This window comes from Schistocerca gregaria, chromosome 8, assembly GCF_023897955.1.
Source record: "Schistocerca gregaria isolate iqSchGreg1 chromosome 8, iqSchGreg1.2, whole genome shotgun sequence".
Classification (NCBI taxonomy): Eukaryota; Metazoa; Arthropoda; class Insecta; order Orthoptera; family Acrididae; genus Schistocerca; species Schistocerca gregaria.
In genome coordinates this window covers 279,341,592-279,359,815 of record NC_064927.1, presented here as the reverse complement: position 1 = coordinate 279,359,815, position 18,224 = coordinate 279,341,592, and the positions used below count along the sequence as shown (strand labels likewise).

At 40.1% G+C, this 18,224-nt stretch overlaps 2 protein-coding genes across 2 annotated transcripts in view; one reads left to right on the top strand and one right to left on the bottom strand.

Moving 5' to 3' along the window:
• Nucleotides 1-4,131, bottom strand: part of LOC126284358 (pre-mRNA-splicing factor ISY1 homolog) — a 49,756-nt gene extending 45,625 nt beyond the window's left edge. The window contains exons 1-3 of the mRNA XM_049983225.1: nt 3,969-4,131; nt 3,824-3,846; nt 3,497-3,660 (exon numbers count right to left, since the gene is read on the bottom strand). Of these exons, the coding sequence (XP_049839182.1) occupies nt 3,497-3,660; nt 3,824-3,846; nt 3,969-3,971 (190 nt within the window). The 5' untranslated portion in view covers nt 3,972-4,131. The remainder of the gene's footprint in view (nt 1-3,496; nt 3,661-3,823; nt 3,847-3,968) is intronic.
• Nucleotides 4,132-4,137: 6 nt separating this feature from the next.
• Nucleotides 4,138-18,224, top strand: part of LOC126284357 (general transcription factor IIE subunit 1) — a 96,729-nt gene continuing 82,642 nt past the window's right edge. The window contains exons 1-2 of the mRNA XM_049983224.1: nt 4,138-4,733; nt 4,821-4,987. Coding sequence (XP_049839181.1) covers nt 4,610-4,733; nt 4,821-4,987 — 291 coding nt within the window. The 5' untranslated portion in view covers nt 4,138-4,609. The remainder of the gene's footprint in view (nt 4,734-4,820; nt 4,988-18,224) is intronic.

Genomic DNA, 18,224 nt, shown 5'->3' with positions numbered 1-18,224 from the left:
TGTTTGTGACTGGGGAGGGAGTTTTGGAGGTTGGGCTAAGTGTAGTAGATATGTGAGATGGGGTTTTTCAGCTGTGAGGGGGTGTGGGGGAGGTCTGGAGGTTGTTGTAGAGGGGTGGACAGTGGTACTCCAAGTGGGAAGTGAGTAGGATGGAAAGCTTTTTGAGATAGTGGTGTGCATGTTGCTCAAGTTCCTGCAGGGCAAGAGTTTCAGTGTGTGTTATGTGTTCCAGCAAATTGGGATTGCAGAGCAGGAGAATTTTGCGGATGGAGAGAAGGTAAGGAGTTTTGAGCATGGTTGACATGGTTTTGCAGGACTATATTGGTGAGGGCTAAGAATTGGCAGAATCTGAACAGGTGCAGGTCATTGTGGAAGAAGGGATGGCAACCAGAGATGGGTAATTTGATGCTAAGGCCATTTTGGAGGGATTCAATGGGCGAAGCAACAATGCAGAAACAGTGCCTTCACATGGCATGATGCAAAAGCACGCGCACACACACACACACACACACACACACACACACACACACACACACACGAATGACAGCTCCATTTATTCAATCGATAAAATTTTAAATATGAAGTAGTTGTGTAAACAAAACTTATGTGAAAATGGCACATGACACATTATTAAGAAATGTTCCATTCATGATCTAAGGAACAAGTATTAATGTACGTAACGACAACCGATAATTTCAAGGTTGGTGCACGCTGGCTGCCCATAATTACTCCCCCCCCCACATATAACTGAAGTGATACACTGTGTCAACCTATTTGCCATAGAAGAGAAAACGTCCTGGCTATCACTTTACCCATTCTAGACACTAGTTGGACTTCTGTTGGTCACGAAATGATCAGTCGGGCACCAATGATCCAAAGAAAGAATGCATTACATTATTCAGAATGTTGCAAACAATCGCAGCACTGATCAACACAACACTCAAAAACGTTATAGACAGGTATATCACGGCGAATGATGTACCTCATCGCAACTCTTAGGGGTGTATGTGTTGGGGGGGTTTCACATGCGCAGCCTCGTTGAAGCATGGAAAACTATATTTATCTGAATCCAGGTGCTTGATTATTACAAAGTAATACAAGTGGCACATGTGAACAACAATTGTGAATCTACGATTTTCTGCATCAGTACTGTAATGTTGCTGCTTTGCGGTTTGAAGAAGAACAATGGATTTACTGAAATAGCCTGCTCAAGAGCTCAATCTGAACATTACTGATGGTCATTCAGACGAACTAGTGTGTCAGTAACATACTTGATCAACTTACCAACAGCAGTACATATCCAAAGACTTCTGACTTTGTATTACAAATGAGGATCATTTATTGTTTGACTTTTGTGATGAGTTGCTAATTTCATGCATAACATAAAACAATTACGAGTTTCTATTCACTAGTTTTAGATGTAACAATTGTCTGATCTAACTTAAGTTACATCAGACTAAAGATTACTTAAAGGCCACTACAAAAATTTAATTAATATTAAAAAGTGGTTGCTCACATGACCTGCTATCCTTATTAAACAGAAGTAACAGAAGAGCTGAGCTGTCTTTCATAGCACTGTTACAGATATGCTCAACAAACTGCTGTGGAAGACACTAAAAGAAGGATACTTGGCCACTCAACAAGACTGTACATCAAAGAAGCAATCTCTTAATAGGAGTCAAGGATTATACTACTATTACTACCGCTATTACTATTACTTCTACTACTCTGCTAAATCAGATTGTGTAAACCTCAGACAATTTCTTTGAGACAACTGCTCAACATCGTCAGATAGCTGCTCATGGTTCCTGATGGCAAGCAGAAATTTCCTTTGTCCACTCTGGGACCATATTTACACGCAGACCTCACCCAGAAGTCATGCATCTGCAGCAAAGTTGCTTCTAAATGTATCTTCGTAGCATGTATAGAGCACCCTACAGAAACCAAATTGTGGTCCCTTGTGTGTCCAATAGATCACCAGAGCTGCTGCCAGTGTCACTGAGACAGGGAGCCAAAATAACTTTGGTAGCCGGGCTGGCTCCTCTACTAGGCAGAGTTGTCATCACATGTTCTTATTTTCTCTGCACCTAATAGTACCAGGTGTGGAGTGTTCTGTGCTGTACTTAGTTGGGACTCCTGAGGCCCTACTTATAAGATTATCTGTTGTGCTTCCTTAAGTACACAGTCCAGAAGGATGGAACTGATGATATAATCTTTGACAGAAGGATACTCTGTCTGACCAGAAACCTTTTTCTTCTTTACACTTCACTTCACTGAACACTAGTACATCTAGACTCAGCCTTTGTAATTCTCTTTTCCAGATTTTCTACCTTTCTCACTGGATTCAGTCTTTTAACAACAACCACCCACACTCAAACTCACAGAATTTTACCCTTTTGTTTTTTATTCTATCACTTTTTCATGGTCACCTGCACTTTGACAGTCTGATCTTGGTGATACAAATGGGGGACTAATAAAGAACATTTTGCTAATGGAGATCATAACGACACTTTTCAAATTACAAGACACATGGCCTCTGGATATACATTACATCTTTAACGCAGTGTTTTTCATTGCCTTCTGCATTCTCATGCTACTGTTCATTCTAATTCTTCTGCCTTTTAGGGAACAGTTTACAATATCAACAGCAAGAGGGTGTCCTGAACCTCCATCCCTCCTGAGCCCTCTTTGGTAAGGCCGAGGCAAAACACAGGTGGCTCCTTTTACCAGAAATCAGCTGTCATTGCTAATCATTTGTATTCAAAGTTTAAGCTGCCCTGGTTGGGTTCAAATCCATTCTGACTATTAGTCAAAGACACTACTACTAAATGCTGGGTGGTGCCAAGAGGAAAACAAGGATTTCCAATGACAGCTTTGCCACAGCACAGTGAATTATCCAACTAGCTATTAATTTTGGTTCATTTCCTGGTCACAATGATGGCCAGTGGCAGCAGTGGTGACCTAATGAATATAAAGAAGGCCAAAGCGCAGTTTCTGTTACCAGGTTCTGGAGAAACAACTGTCATACGCCTGGAAGCAAATTGGTTGCACATGTGTAACTTCTGGATAATGACACCACAATAATACAGATGCAAAGTGAACATCGGTTGTTGTGCATGCAGCTAGACATAGGTGTAAATTTTCCACATCAAGCAGCTAAAACAAATAAGTACACAAAATGTATACTGTGTGTGTATTTATACACAAATATTGATTTAAAAAACAAGGAACCCTTGCGAAAATATAACAAAAACTCGTGAGCTTGATATGATGTTCATGGGTAACTATGATTTGGTCAGGAGTAAAAAATTCTTAGGCCTATGGGGTTTTCTTACAGCGTAAAATATCCAATAAGCCTGTAACTGATTCAGTAGCACTTAAATATACTGTACTATACAGACAAAAGGCGGATTACAACGACTGTTTTGAAAGTATCTATGCAAACTTAGGTTCATATTATAGTACGGGACGACAGAAGCAAAAATCAGCTGCCTACCGTTCTGTATTTGAGCAACTTTCTTGGCAATTTCTCTAATTATCTGCAACCGCCACTTTTCTGCCTTTGCTAAATCGTGACATTCTGACGCTAGGTATGGTCGGCGTTCCTTTTCCTTTCCCATGTCGTTGACGTGAGCTGCCCGCCACCGAGCCAGCGTCGTCCTATATTACAACAAATGATATATTAGTAAATTGAGTTAAAAATACAGTACAAAAATTTTATGAGTAGGAACTGTAGGTCATAGGCCTTAACTAGTGTTGCCGGAGTTACATTAATGAGTAACGTTCACTATTAATTTCAGTAAATACATCTATCTCTACTTACATGGCCTTCTCCGCATTCCGCGCCTGAAAAACGAAAAATAGTGGTAAAAACTGATTCTCAATTCAAATTTTGCCATATACTGTTTATTTTTAGGGTATCGCGATGTTAAATTTCTTACCCACTGTTACAGGATATGTTTACTTACCATGATTATATAGAGTCTATTGCACAGGTTTCAATGTCTGTCATACAATTCCGCTAAAACAATAGTAAACTATTCAGTCTCGATATCAACAACACTTCCAATGTGTATCACCGAAAACACACGAATACATAATCAAAGAACAACAGCGACAGAGATCACACTTGATAATGGAAACGCACAGAGCAACGTGAAAGTGGCAGCTTGGGCCAGTCGCTCAGATGCGGCGTTAGTAGTTACGTGGGAGGGGTGTCAATTTGTGGTTGTAGTACGTAAACAGTGTTTGTTGTGTGTACGTACGGATTTGTTTACAATACACGAGAGACGACAGAGTAATGCAGAACAGCGGTGACTACAGAGTGATCAGTTTGTGCTTTGAGTCTCTCGTTTTCGGGACAGTTTAATCTGTGTTAACAGAGTTCGTCGTGTGCGACGTTTTGAGCCCTTGCTTAATACCTTCAGGAGTGTGGAAAGTTGGCTTGGTTAAAGAAAAATCTGCCGTATAACAATGCCATATACAAAAATGAAATCAAAAACAGATTGACCCGACGTTCAAAATTGAAATGATTTCAGTTTCTGAAGATATGTGACGCAAAGTCAGTTTCTTGAAAGGAAAAGTGTTAAGAGTGCTTGTGATACCTATAATGGGAGAAGAACGCTTAGTAACAGAGGTACCAGATAGTCTGAAGAAGCTGGCAAGAAAAGTTGTTAGAGGTTTTTATACAATAGAAGATGCCTTGATCATTGATTTACTGGTCAGAAATCCTTGTAAGTTTAACTAATTCTTATATCTACTTTCTAAAACGTACACCCTAATGTTGTCTCGAATTTTGACCCTTCATTTTATCTATTTAGGTATGAAGGAAGATGACATATGCGAGCTGCTGAAATTTGAAAGGAAGATGTTACGAGCACGAATAGCAATACTGCGAAATGACAAGTTCATTCAGGTTCGCTTGAAAATGGAAACGGGACTAGACGGAAAAGCGCAGAAAGTAAACTACTATTTCATAAATTATAAGGTCAGTGCGTCACTTCACATTATACACTTCGAAAACTTAAGGACTTAGTAGTCTGGCCTGAAACAATGCACATCAATAACTTGTACAGAAACCATATTTCTATTTCTGACCATTTTCTGATAGATCTAATGATTAAAATGCCCTATTTTTGTTGTAAATGTTATTATATATTTTTTAGACGAACTAGCAATGCACAAAAAAAGAAACATGTTGTAGAAAAATGAAGTTCTTGTGGGCAGTCATTTGAAAAATAAGGTTTTGATAATGTTCATCCATGTTTAGTTATCTGAACCACGGTACAGCCTTATGTGAAATTTATCATGTTTGCTTATGTCTTTCAGGATGTTCATTGCTGTATTACATTTAAGATAATGTGTGCATATCTCGAATGACATGTATCATACATACATTCTCTGTCATCATATTTGATCCATAACATTCTGCACTCCAAGTGCAGAATGTTGCGAGCTTTCACTTAAGGTGCCTGGACAGACAAAACTAAGAAAGAGACTGTCTGAGAGACTTTTCTGTTGTCATAAATATAGGTTTACTGGTTCCTTAATCCTTCATGTTGCTATTAACCATTATGCTCCTCCAAAAATTGATGGAAACTGTGACTGAATGAACAACATTCCTGATTTTTCTTTATTCACCAAAAGTCTATGACACTGATTTTAAGTGAAATTAAGACAATAATACAGAGTAGGATGCCTGAGAATGCCATTTTTTCACTTTTTATTTGAATTAGTAGATAACAAAAGCACATTCTCGAGTGTTATCGCAACTGCACAGACTATCTTGGTACACCTCATGGCCAGTCCACACTCCCACTGAGAGCCATCTATCCGCAGTCCCTGTCCATTATACTCCCATTTGCTACTTAAAGATGCCCACAGGAGGTTGTATGTCTTTTGTGCATTCACACTGAAGAAAGTGGATCCTTAGCCCGGCAAGGCTTATTAATTATATGAACACATGGTGTCTGTTCCTTCAAAAGAATGATGCCATACAGATCCCACAGATGTTAAACACTATATGTAAATGAAAGGAGGATCACTGCTTTCAGCTGCAGCAGGATATTAATTGGAATCAGTCCAATCTCCTGTGGGAATCTTTAAGTTGTGAACGGGAGTATAATGAACAGGATAGGTGGCACTCAGTGGGAATGTGGATTGGCAATGAGGCATACTGAGGTAGTCCATGCAGTTGTGATAACACTGTGTCCCGGATGGCTCAGTGGTTACTGCACCTGCCTAGTAAGCAAGAGATGTCGGGTTTGAATCCCGGTTTGGTACACATTTTTGCTCATTGCCACTGATTCCGTTTTAATGTCCTGTTGCAGCTGAAAGCAGTGATCCCCCTTCCATTTACATATAGTGTTCAACAGCTGTGGGATATGCATGGTGTCTGTTCTCTCAAAGAAACAGACACCACACATTCGTATAAACACAAAGTCCTCGGATTCTTTGAAAATAATGAATTTTCTCAGCTGTGCCCAGGCAAAAATGATTACACAGCAGTAAGAGTTTATGGTCAGAAAATCCATAAGAATAAACTGTGTAACTTGACAGAAATGTTCATGTCCTATAGTAAGCAACATGGCAAGGAATGGGATCTTTCAAAATTTTGTGAATTCAGGCAAAAGCGATGTATTATGGTGGTGGTGCTGGCACTCCATCAGTTTGTATCTTTGCAATACATCAAAATGCCAAACTGATGTTGACTGCAATATCTGTCAAGGATGATGCTGACAAGGAACTTATCAAGAAAACTGTGCGCTGTTTGCAATCAAACGACTGCATGCAGCAGTGCTGTGACCAGTGTCCTGGAAAACCTGAGCTGGAAGCTTATTTGATATATGTTTTCAAAGAATATGACCCAGAAGAAATGATAGAATACAGTGGTTTCATGCTGACAGAGATACACTAGAGATGTATTATGCCACTCCAGAAGAGTTTGCAGAGGAACTGGTTCTAAACATTCATTTTCTGACAAGCAACCATTTCATTTCAGAACACCAAAGTTCATATCTGAGACAACTGAAAGAAAATCTTGATGGTGGTTAAATGGTTATTTTGATAGATTTTGCTGAGAACTGTTTATTTCTGATTAAAAATGCTGTTAGGGGTTTCATTGGGAGAACAGCTAAGCCACAATAGATCCCTCTGTTGTTTATTTTGGTGGTAAATAACTACAGAATATCAGTGTCTATGAATGATTGCCTTTGTCATCATACTGCTGCAGTCCGTGTCTTTATAATGAGGCTGATTAAATATTTGAGGATAACGATAGGAGAATTCAAAGATATTTGCTACTTTAGTGATGGATGTACTGTGCAACTCAGGAATTTAAAGAATTTTATGAGTATTTGTGCATGGAAAGGATTTTAGTACCTCTGCTGAATGATTCTTTGGAACCATCCATGGAAAATCTCTTTATGATGGAATTGGAGGAACAGTTAAAAGACTGGTAGCTCATGCTAGTTTGGTGAGGCTTTAGATAACCAAATATTGACACTTATTGATCTGTTAAAGTTCTGATATGACAATATTTCAAGCATCATTACTTTTTACATTACACAGAAATTGAATTAGTCAGTTTAATCACAAAATAAGGCTTGCCAAAGGCCACAAAATGTTGCAGCAATCACAGTTAATGCATTTGAAGCAGATAAAGACATTCTAATTACAATGCTACAATCCAGGTAATATATTGGTTTTATGTATGACACTGCTTGACGAATGGAAAATTTATATGAACCTTCGTTGGAACAAAACGATGCATAGTAGCTTTGTGCATCCTCATGGTCCTACCAATTTCTTTCACTGGCTGTCTACTAAAGATAGTGGCTGGTTTCCATAGTGACACATATTTGAAACCCCCCATGAACCATGGACCTTGCCGTTGGTGGGGAGACTTGTGTGCCTCAATGATACAGATAGCCGTACCGTAGGTGCAACCACAACGGAGGGGTATCTGTTGAGAGGCCAGACAAACGTGTGGTTCCTGAAGAGGGGCAGCAGCCTTTTCAGTTGTTGCAGGGGCAACAGTCTGGATGATTGACTGACCTGGCCTTGTAACACTAACCAAAACTGCCTTGCTGTGCTGGTACTGCGAACAGTTGAAAGCAAGGGGAAACTACAGCCGTAATTTTTCCCGAGGGCATGCAGCTTTACTGTATGATTAAATGATGATGGCGTCCACTTGGGTAAAATAGTCCCCCATTCAGATCTCTGGGCGGGGACTACTCAAGAGGACGTCGTTACCAGGAGAAAGAAAACTGGAGTTGTATGGATCGGAGCGTGGAAAGTCAGATCCCTTAGTCGGGCAGGTAGGTTAGAAAATTTAAAAAGGGAAATGGATAAGTTAAAGTTAGATATAGTGGGAATTAGTGAAGTTTGATGGCAAGAGGAACATGACTTTTGGTCAGGTGAATAAAGGGTTATAAATACAAAATCAAATAGGCGTAATGCAGGAGTAGGTTTAATAATGAATAAAAAAATAGGAGTGTGGGTAAGCTACTACAAACAGCATAGTAAGCGCATTATTGTGACAAAGATAGACACGAAGCCCACGCCTACTACAGTAGTACAAGTTTATATGCCAACTAGCTCTGCAGATGGTGAAGAAATTGATGAAATGTATGATGAGATAAAAGAAATTATTCGGGTAGTGAAGGGAGACGAAAATTTAATAGTCATGGGTGACTGGAACTCGAGAGTAGGAAAAGGAAGCGAAGAAAACAGTGGGTGTATATGGATTGGGGCTAAGAAATGAAAGAGCAAGCCACCTGGTAGAATTTTGCACAGAGCATAACTTAATCATAGCTAACACTTGGTTCAAGAATCATGAAAGAAGGTTGTATACATGGAAGAACCCTGGAGATACTAAAAGGTATCAGATAGATTATATAATGGTAAGACAGAGATTTAGGAACCAGGTTTTAAATTGTAAGACATTTCCAGGGGCAGATGTGGACTCTGACCACAATCTATTGGTTATGAACTGTAGATTAAAACTGAAGAAACAGCAAAAAGGTGGGAATTTTAGGAGATGGGTCCTGGATAAACTAAAAGAACCAGAGGTTGTACAGAGTTTCAGGGAGAGCATAAGGGAACAATCGACAGGAATAGGGGAAAGAAATACAGTAGAAGAAGAATGGGTAGCTTTGAGGAATGAAATAGTGAAGGGAGCAGAGGATCAAGTAGGTAAAAAGACGAGGGCTAGTAGAAATCCTCGGGTAACAGAAGAGATACTGAAATTAATTGATGAAAGGAGAAAATACAAAAATGCAGTAAGTGAAGCAGGCAAAAAGGAATACAAACATTTTGAAAATATGATCGACAGGAAGTGCAAAATGGCTAAGCAGGGATGGCCAGAGGACAAATGTAAGGATGTAGAGGCTTATCTCATGAGGGGTAAGATACTGCCTACTGGAAAATTAGACCTTTGGAGAAAAGAGAACGACTTGCATGAATACCAAGAGCTCAGTTGGAAACCCAGTTCTAAGTAAAGAAGGGAAAGCAGAAAGTTGGGAAGAGTTTATAGAGGGTGCAATGTTGGTGGGTACAATATTATGGAAAAGGAAGAGGATGTAGGTGAACATGAAATTGAAGATATGACACTGCGTGAAGAGTTTGACAGAGTACTGAAAGACCTAAGTTGAAACAAGGTCCTGGGAGTAGACAACATTCCATTAGAACTACTGACAGCCTTGGGAGAGCCAGTCCTGACACAACTCTACCATCTGGTGAGCAAGATGTATGAGACAGGCAAAATTCCCTCAGACTTCAAGAAGAATATAATAATTCCAATCTCAAAGAAAGTAGGTGTTGACAGCTGTGAAAATTACCGAACTATCAGTTTAATAAGTCACAGCTGCAAAATACTAACACAAATTCTTTACAGACGAATGGAAAAACTGGTAAAAGCCACCCTCGGAGAAGATCAGTTTGGATTACATAGAAATGTTGGAACACGTGGTGCAATACTGACCCTAACCCTTATCTTAGAAGAAAGATTAAGAAAAGGCAAACCTAAGTTTCTAGCATTTGTAGACTTTGAGAAAGCTTTTGACAATATTAACTGGGATATTCTCTTTCAAATTCTGAAGGTGGCAGGGGTGAAATACAGGGAGCGTAAGGCTATTTACAATTTGTACAGAAACCAGATGGCAGTTATAAGAGTCGAGGGGCATGAAAGGGAAGCAGTGGTTGGGAAGGGAGTGAGGTAGGGTTGTAGTCTCTCCCCGATGTTATTCAATCTGTATATTGAGCAAGCAGTAAAGGAAACAAAAGAAAAATTCGGAGTAGGTATTAAAATCCGTGGAGAAGAAATGAAAATGTTGGGGTTCGCCGATGGCATTGTAATTCTGTCAGAGACAGCAAAGAACTTGGAGGAGCAGTTGAACGGAATGGATAGTGTCTTGAATGGAGGATATAAGATGAACATCAACAAAAGCAAAACGAGGATAATGGAATGTAGTCAAATTAAGTCGGGTTATGCTGAGGGAATTAGATTAGGAAATGAGACATTTAAAGTAGTAAAGGAGTTTTGCTATTTGGGGAGCAAAATAACTGATGATGGTCGAAGTAGAGAGGATATAAAATGTAGACTGGCAATGACAAGGAAAGCATTTCTGAAGAAGAGAAATTTGTTAACATCGAGTATAGATTTAAGTGTCAGGAAGTAGCTTCTGAAAGTATTTGTATGGAGTGTAGCCATGTATGGAAGTGAAACATGGATGATAAATAGTTTCGACAAGAAGAGAATAGAAGCTTTTGAAATGTGGTGCTACAGAAGATTGCTGAAGATTAGATGGGTAGATCACATAACTAATGAGGAGGTATTGAATAGAATTGGGGAGAAGAGGAGTTTGTGGCACAACTTGACAAAAAGAAGGGACCGGTTGGTAGGACATAGGACATGTTTTGAGGCATCAAGGGATCACAAATTTAGCTTTGGAGGGCAGCTTGGAGGGTAAAAATTGTAGAGGGAGACCAAGAGATGAATACACTAAGCAGATTCAGAAGGATGTAGGTTGCAGTAGGTACTGGGAGATGAAGAAGCATGCAAAAGATAGAGTAGCATGGAGAGCTGCAGCAAACCAGTCTCAGCACTGAAGACCACAACAACAAATGTGCCATCAACACAAGTTGGAAGACAGTGGAATTACTCACAATCTGAACAAGACAGTACTGGCAATTTACTCACTCTGAAGTGGAAAAGTATTATTTCATTTGTACAGTGCATTTGAAATTCATAATTTTCTTTTGTTTTATTGCTGCTTACTGCTTGAAGTTGACATATATATATAACTACACTTGTAGAGAGAGAGAGAAAGAGAGAGAGAGAGAGAGAGAGAGAGAAAGAGAAAGAGAGAAGGAGAGAAGAAAACACACACAAGAAGACATTTCTGAGTGTCATATTAAAAATTCTTCACTGAATTTATTCATAAAATTATGATTTATGACTGGTTAAAAATAGGCTCTCCAAGTAAACTACTGATTTTTTTGCCATTTTTAAAGAAGCACAGCTGTCATTAGATGTATTTAAAAAGCTGATCAGTACCATATTCTTATTCAGTGTAAAAAGCTGTTGAAATATACAAAATCAGGGGTACCTAAGTTGAGACCACCTTCCATAAAAGTTACCGAAAGTTGTCACTTAAGCATTCTTGTAGGTGGTGCAAACTTGGAACTCCTATCTATGAGAGGCTGTAGACTTGAAACCAAAGGGAATGTGAAGCTGAGACTTTGGACATATCCATCCAATACATCGTGGAACTTCTTGAAAAATTTCATTAGACTCTGAAGTGGTCGAGTGCGGGACCCTGGTCCACTTGAGATGGAATGACCCTATAGTGAAATGACAGATTACGTAATTTATAAATAAGATCTAGCAGTGGGTTGTGTGGAAGTTAAAAAGAGAACAGAAGCAAGTATATCTGTTGGGAGAAGTTGAGATCCTGACTGACAGACAGTTGGATTTGGCACTGTCAGCAAGCACAGAGATGATAATTATCTGGACAGTAGATGACAACTTGGAGTGAAATGTCTGTGAGGGTGTATGTGGTGGCTTGTGTTCTCAATGTGAAGAAAATTACTGCTGGAAATATGGAAGATGATATGATCAAGTTCCTTCACTTGTAATTGCTCACTTTTGTGGTGGGGCAGTGGCGCTTCAGGTTGAGGACATGTACTGTCTGCTGACTCACTTTTCTGCAGACAGATCTTATGGTTTCCCATCATGGCTCTAGCTTATAGACTAATCACTCTTCACCATTGTCAAATGTCCCTTTACATAGGAAAACCCAGGGATATTGCCAAGTTTAATTATAGTTCCACATAAAATATGAGTGAAACAGATATTAGTGTCAATAGTATGAGAAATAACTGAAGTCACAAAAATTGAACAAAGCTCCAGAGTTTGATAGAACCTCTATCAGAATCTATACTGAATTTGTGGCTGAGTCAAAGAATGGAAACTCTAGGTGGGAATATCAACAATATAAGGAAAAGAGAGAGATTGCTACTCACTGTAAAGATGACACATTGAATTGCAGATGGGTACAACGAAAGACTGTTACACGTTTAGCTTTGGGCCAGAGCCTTCCTCAGAAAAGAAAACACGAGCACATTCATTCACACAAGCAAGCACACCTCACGCACACTTGACTTCCATCTCCAGAAACTTGGGCCAGAATGCAGCTGTTACGTTGAACAAAAGAAGCAGTCTGGAGGGGATGAGGAAGGGAAAGGGATAGCAGTGTGTGAGTGAGGGAAGAGTAGAACACTGTCTGATGTAGCATGCAGGGCATAGAAGGTGGCATGATAAGGACAAGACTGCCAGCAGGCACAGTGTCAAAAGACGGGGGGCGGAGGGGGAATGGAAAAAGAGGGGAGAGGGAAGGGGAAATATGGGCAAGTGCATGGACAGAGGACAGCACACAAAGTGGGTGAGGGGATGTGAATACGGAAGACACGATAACATAGAGGTGGCGGAAACTCTTGGGTGGAGGGTGTGTGGCTGTTGGCTACCTTAAGTCAAGGCCAGTATAATTTCAGGAGTGGAGAATGTGTTGTAAGAAGGCTAACTCCCATCTGTACAGTTCACAAAAGCTGATGGTGGACAGGAGGATCCAGATTGCCCAGGTTTTGAAACAGTCATTGAAAGCAGGTATGTTATGTTCAGCTGCATGTCATGCCACAGGGTGAGCTAATTTGCTCTTGGCCACAGTATGGCGGTGGCTGTTCATCCTAGTGGACAGCTGTGCAATGATTGCAGCAGAGCTTGTATATGACATGATTGCTTTCACAGGTTGCCCAGCCTCTGATGGTGTAGGATAAGCCTGTGACAGGACTGGACTAGGAAATGCTGGGTGGGTGAATTGGGCAGGTCTCGCACCTGAGTCTTCCACAGGGATAAGATCCCTGTGTCAAGGGGTTGGGATTGAGAGTGACATAGGAATGTAGCATTATTAGTAACTTTATTCATCTGTAGATCTCTTTCTACGAGGATATAGGACATGTCAAAGTATTTACAAGTTTAGACCAATTTAAAATAAAGCTAATTCATACACATATACTTCTAGTTAGAGACAATCATTTCATTTACTCCTGGTATACAATACTCTCTCTCTCTCTCTCTCTCTCTCTCTCTCTCTCTCTCTCTCTCTCTCCCCCCCCCCCCCTCTCTCTCTCTCTCTCTCTCTCTCTCTCCCCCCCCCTCTCTCTCTCCCTCTCCCCTTCTTCTCCCCCCCCCCCTTTTTTTTTTTTTTTTTTTTTTTTTTTTTTTTTTTTTTTTTTTTTTACAAATTGCTTATTAAATAATTAATGCCACACTGTTCACTCATATCTCACTATCAGTCACTGTACACACTATACACACATTGTTTCGTAACACTTCACTCACAAAACACACACACACACACACACACACACACACACACACACACACACACACACACCGGTGATCTCTGGGCCATTTTCTCTACCACAGCTTCCCATTTGCTATCCTGAAAAACTGAGTTAGCATCTCTCTATAATGAGTGACATGTTGAGCTCAGAAGGAGGAAGATGTGTTAGTACTGTGCTACGCGTAGCATGGGGTTAAGTTTTCTAGAAAAGGAAAAAAAAATAGTGTGAAGGCGTTATGTGGAATGTTGGATGTTTTATAATCATGATTATTATTTATTTGTATAACATTTTTTTACCAAACCCCTGCTCTGTTTTATCTAAGTAATCCTTCAATGTATAAAATGTATTGCATAACAGTAATTTTTAGCTGTCTTTTTAAATAAGTGTGTTTTTGCAATTCCTTTAATCTCTTTTGGTAATTTATTCTGCAGTTTTATTCCTTGGTAGAAAAAACTGTTTTTGAGTTTTATGTTTGTTTTTTCTTGGTAAATGTAAGTTGAGTCTAGCTTCTGTTCCTTGGTCATCGACAGAGCCATTTGTACAGTAGTTGTCAATGCTATTTTTGATGTGTACACCTTACTGGTAAATGTATTCACACAGAACAGTTAAAATCCCAGTGTTTTGAACAGATATTTACAATGAGCTCTACTACAATTTTTGGTTCGGCTCTTTTCTGGAGTTTGAAAATTGTGATCATATTTTGTGCATTTGTTCCCCAAAATTGGCCTGTCTTATGTCCACCATATTTAACACTGCTATGTCTCATTGACCACAAATGGTTTCTATGGGGTTTCCTTATGATGTAGGTTCTTGTCTGTCTTACTCGCACCCTACAGCACTTAGTCCTTAATAGACAATAGTGAGTTTCCCAATCTTGTGGTGTATCTGCGCCCTTTGTGGCATGCGGTCCTAGATGACAGGGTTCATTTCACAGTTCTTGTAGGCTGACTCTTTCGGCCACGTATTTAAACGAGAGCGCAATGCTCGTTAACTCACATTCTGCATTACCTTTCTTAAGCAAAGGTGCAGCTCTTCCCTGTAAATGTCCCTGATGTGAAGGATTCATTTATTATATTTGTTAAGGGGCCTTGTATAATCTCTGTGCATTGTTTCAGTACACTCATTTGTACTTCATCTAAGCCTATTGGCTATTTTTTTCTTTTTTTGAACAATTTTACTGACTTCATTCTCTGTGGTTGGAAGTAAGATCACTGTATTTAGCACAACATTACTTACAGGTGTTATATTTGTTTTGGACTAAGATGTTGTGGAGATTGGGTTGGCAATGGAACACCACTTCCAGAGGAGTGTCAAATCAAATAAGAGAGACATCCTACCCAACATCCTTTCCACTCTTCTCAGGTTCCTTCAATCCAAATACTTTTCTGCAAAAAAATTCTGAAATATTAACTTTTTAACTGCTCTGGTCATGTTAACACACGCACCTTTGTACCTGTCCCTGTGTGTTCTGAATGTGTTTATGTGTGCCATAAGTCCTTCTACCTTGTACCCTGAATGTGTCAACGCATTTTCTGCAGTGATATATTTCATAACTCTTCGATTTATTTATCTCAGCATCATGGTGTATCTAAATATTTTGAAAAGGTAACAAAAAGTGAAAAGAATAATATGGTGCTTCATTCGGTGTGGTGTGTTTCCATTGCCATTTGTTCACAGAATTAGTTATTTCATAATAAGTAATATCTTAAGGGTTGCCAAGGGATGTGACACTCAGCAACAAAAACTTGTTCAAAACTTTATTTTGCTGCTTTGGCAATTATTTCTTAGATGGGTCAGCACTGTAGTAAAGCAAGTGTGGCCATCTGTAGATATGTATTGGATAGAAACTGGTCATCTTTTCAAAGTATTTGGATACATTATGATGCTGAGAAGGATATGTTTATACCACTGCAGAAAATACCTTATTTACTTAATATTTCACAAAATATTTGCAGAAGACAGTGATCAGTAACTAAACTAACAGAAACAGGAGTAAGTATTTGGAGTAACAGTTTTAGAACTGAGCTGACTCTCTCTCTCTCTCTCTCTTTAAAATGACGATTTGAATTTAGTTACATGCTATTGCAGGTGCTTCCAGTCTTGAGCAATAATGTTCAATAATAATTTTTCTCAAGTGAACTACTAGAATATTAGGCTTCAAATAAAAATCCCCTGAAAAATTTAAGTTATCAGTATAACTGGGTCATAGATTTAGTACCTGGCTGCATTCAATAACTTTCTGGCCCGACAGGTGCTGCTAACAAAACCAGAGAGTATCAAATGTTAAAACAAAGAGAAAGTATTTCTCTCTTCCAGACAAATTAAAACTGTGTGCTGAACTGGAACTTAAACTTGGGGCTTTTGCCTTTCACAGGCAAGTGGTTTAACAACTGAGCTATCCAAACATGATTAACAACCCACCCTCACAGCTTTTCTTCTGCCAGTACCTCATCTCCAACCTTCCAAAATTACAGAAGTTTTTTTCTGCTTGCCTTGCAAGGCTAGCATATTACTAGGATATTGTGAAGACATGACTTAGCCACACCCTGGGGGATTGTTTCCATAATGAATTTTTATATTGCAGCAGAGTGTGTGCTGATTTGAAACTTCCAGGCACATTAAAACTGTTTGCCAAAGAAGGACTCGAACCTGGAACCTTTGGCTTTTGTGGGCAAATGCTCTATCAAGTGAGCTATCTGAACTCAACTCACAATTTTTTCCCACAGTTTTTTTTTTTTTTTTTTTTTTTAAAGGGTCTGCAACTTGACCATTAGATCCGTCTCCACTGAGACAAAAGCAGATTGAGCTGAATTTTCTGAGTTGACAGAAAGGTTAGATGATTGTCAATCATAGTATAAAAAAGGGGATGGTGTGGTGTGCATAGATGGAATGTATGGCAAGACTGCTGTAGAGCAGTCAGGATAGTCTCATGTGCCTATAAATGTAAGTTCCACCTCTTCCTCAGAGCCATCACTCTCTGATAATAAACATCTTACACACTGAATTAATTCACATGAGAAACATTAATTACGTGTTCTTGTTCTCTCTCTCTCTCTCTCTCTCTCTCTCTCTCTCTCTCCCCCTCTCTTTTATTTTTTATTTTATTAACCTTGAACTAAACTCAGTACAGCTTCTGAGGATGACAGTCCACACTTCAGTACAACTGAAATGCCCATCTTGATGACGTCTAGTGTTGTACCCCTAGGCTATGAGCTTCTGGGCCGTCAAGCAGAAGGTCGAACTGTGGGAGAGGAGGACAGACATCCAGCATTTGATGCTGTGACCTATTCACCATGTATCAGCATGGCTTGTGCCCCCAGACCAGCAGCTGCAGAAGGTCTGGCAGTAAACAGCCTAGTCAATCTTCTAATGACAGACTACCTCCAGAGGAGGCAAAGCAGGTGCCATATGTGGCCTGCGAAGCACATCCATAAGTGTGGTCTCAGCCCTGCATATACCACACTCCTCCCCCCTTAAGAGAGGTGGTGCAGCAATCTCAGAGAAGTGCAGCACCTAAGGGAGGAGGCACAGAAAAGCCACCAGAACAGACTGAAATGAAACAACAGGGCAAATGCAGTGGAACAGGGGGCAGGGCTGGTGGCAATGGAGTGTCCAAGAAGTCACAGCCAAAAACACAGAAGAACACGTGACAAGATTGGGGGTTTGGAAACAGCCAGGAAAGTCACTGAGGAGTTGGTGTGGTGCAGCAATGACCATGAATGGTGTCGCAAGGTCCAATTACAGCTGTGCAAATGTCCATGGTGATAACCGTGGAGGTGATGGGGTGAGCTGTCCCAATGGCTGTGGTGGCCAGGAACGGTGCCACGAGGACTGGCTGCAATAGGCTGACGATGATTGGAGGGCCAGGCATGACAGAACCAGTGTTACAACAGGCATCAGCACGATGGGATTGCCAAGAACAGGACAGCTGACCATCACAGGTCTGATGAGGGGATCAGCATCTGGAGAAGTCATGAGCAAGGGCTGTGCCCACGTCAGAGGGACTTTCATCAGAGAACTCTGTGAACAAGAATGTAATGCTGCATGACAGCATGGCAAACAAAATGGCCACACAAAAATTCCTGGGTGCCCCATCCATACACTGGCCCAGGTCACAGATACTCAAAGACTGTTGAACCTGAACGAACAGAGAGATCTTCAGTAGCTGCTCTAGAATACCATATAACCTGAATGAGCAAAGAAATGCTCTGTGGCAGTTCCGGAATGCCATAGAATAGTGATAGTGGGAGGAGGAGGAGATTAGTGTTTAACGTCCCGTCAACAACGAGGTCCATAGAGATGGAGTGCAAGCTCGGGTG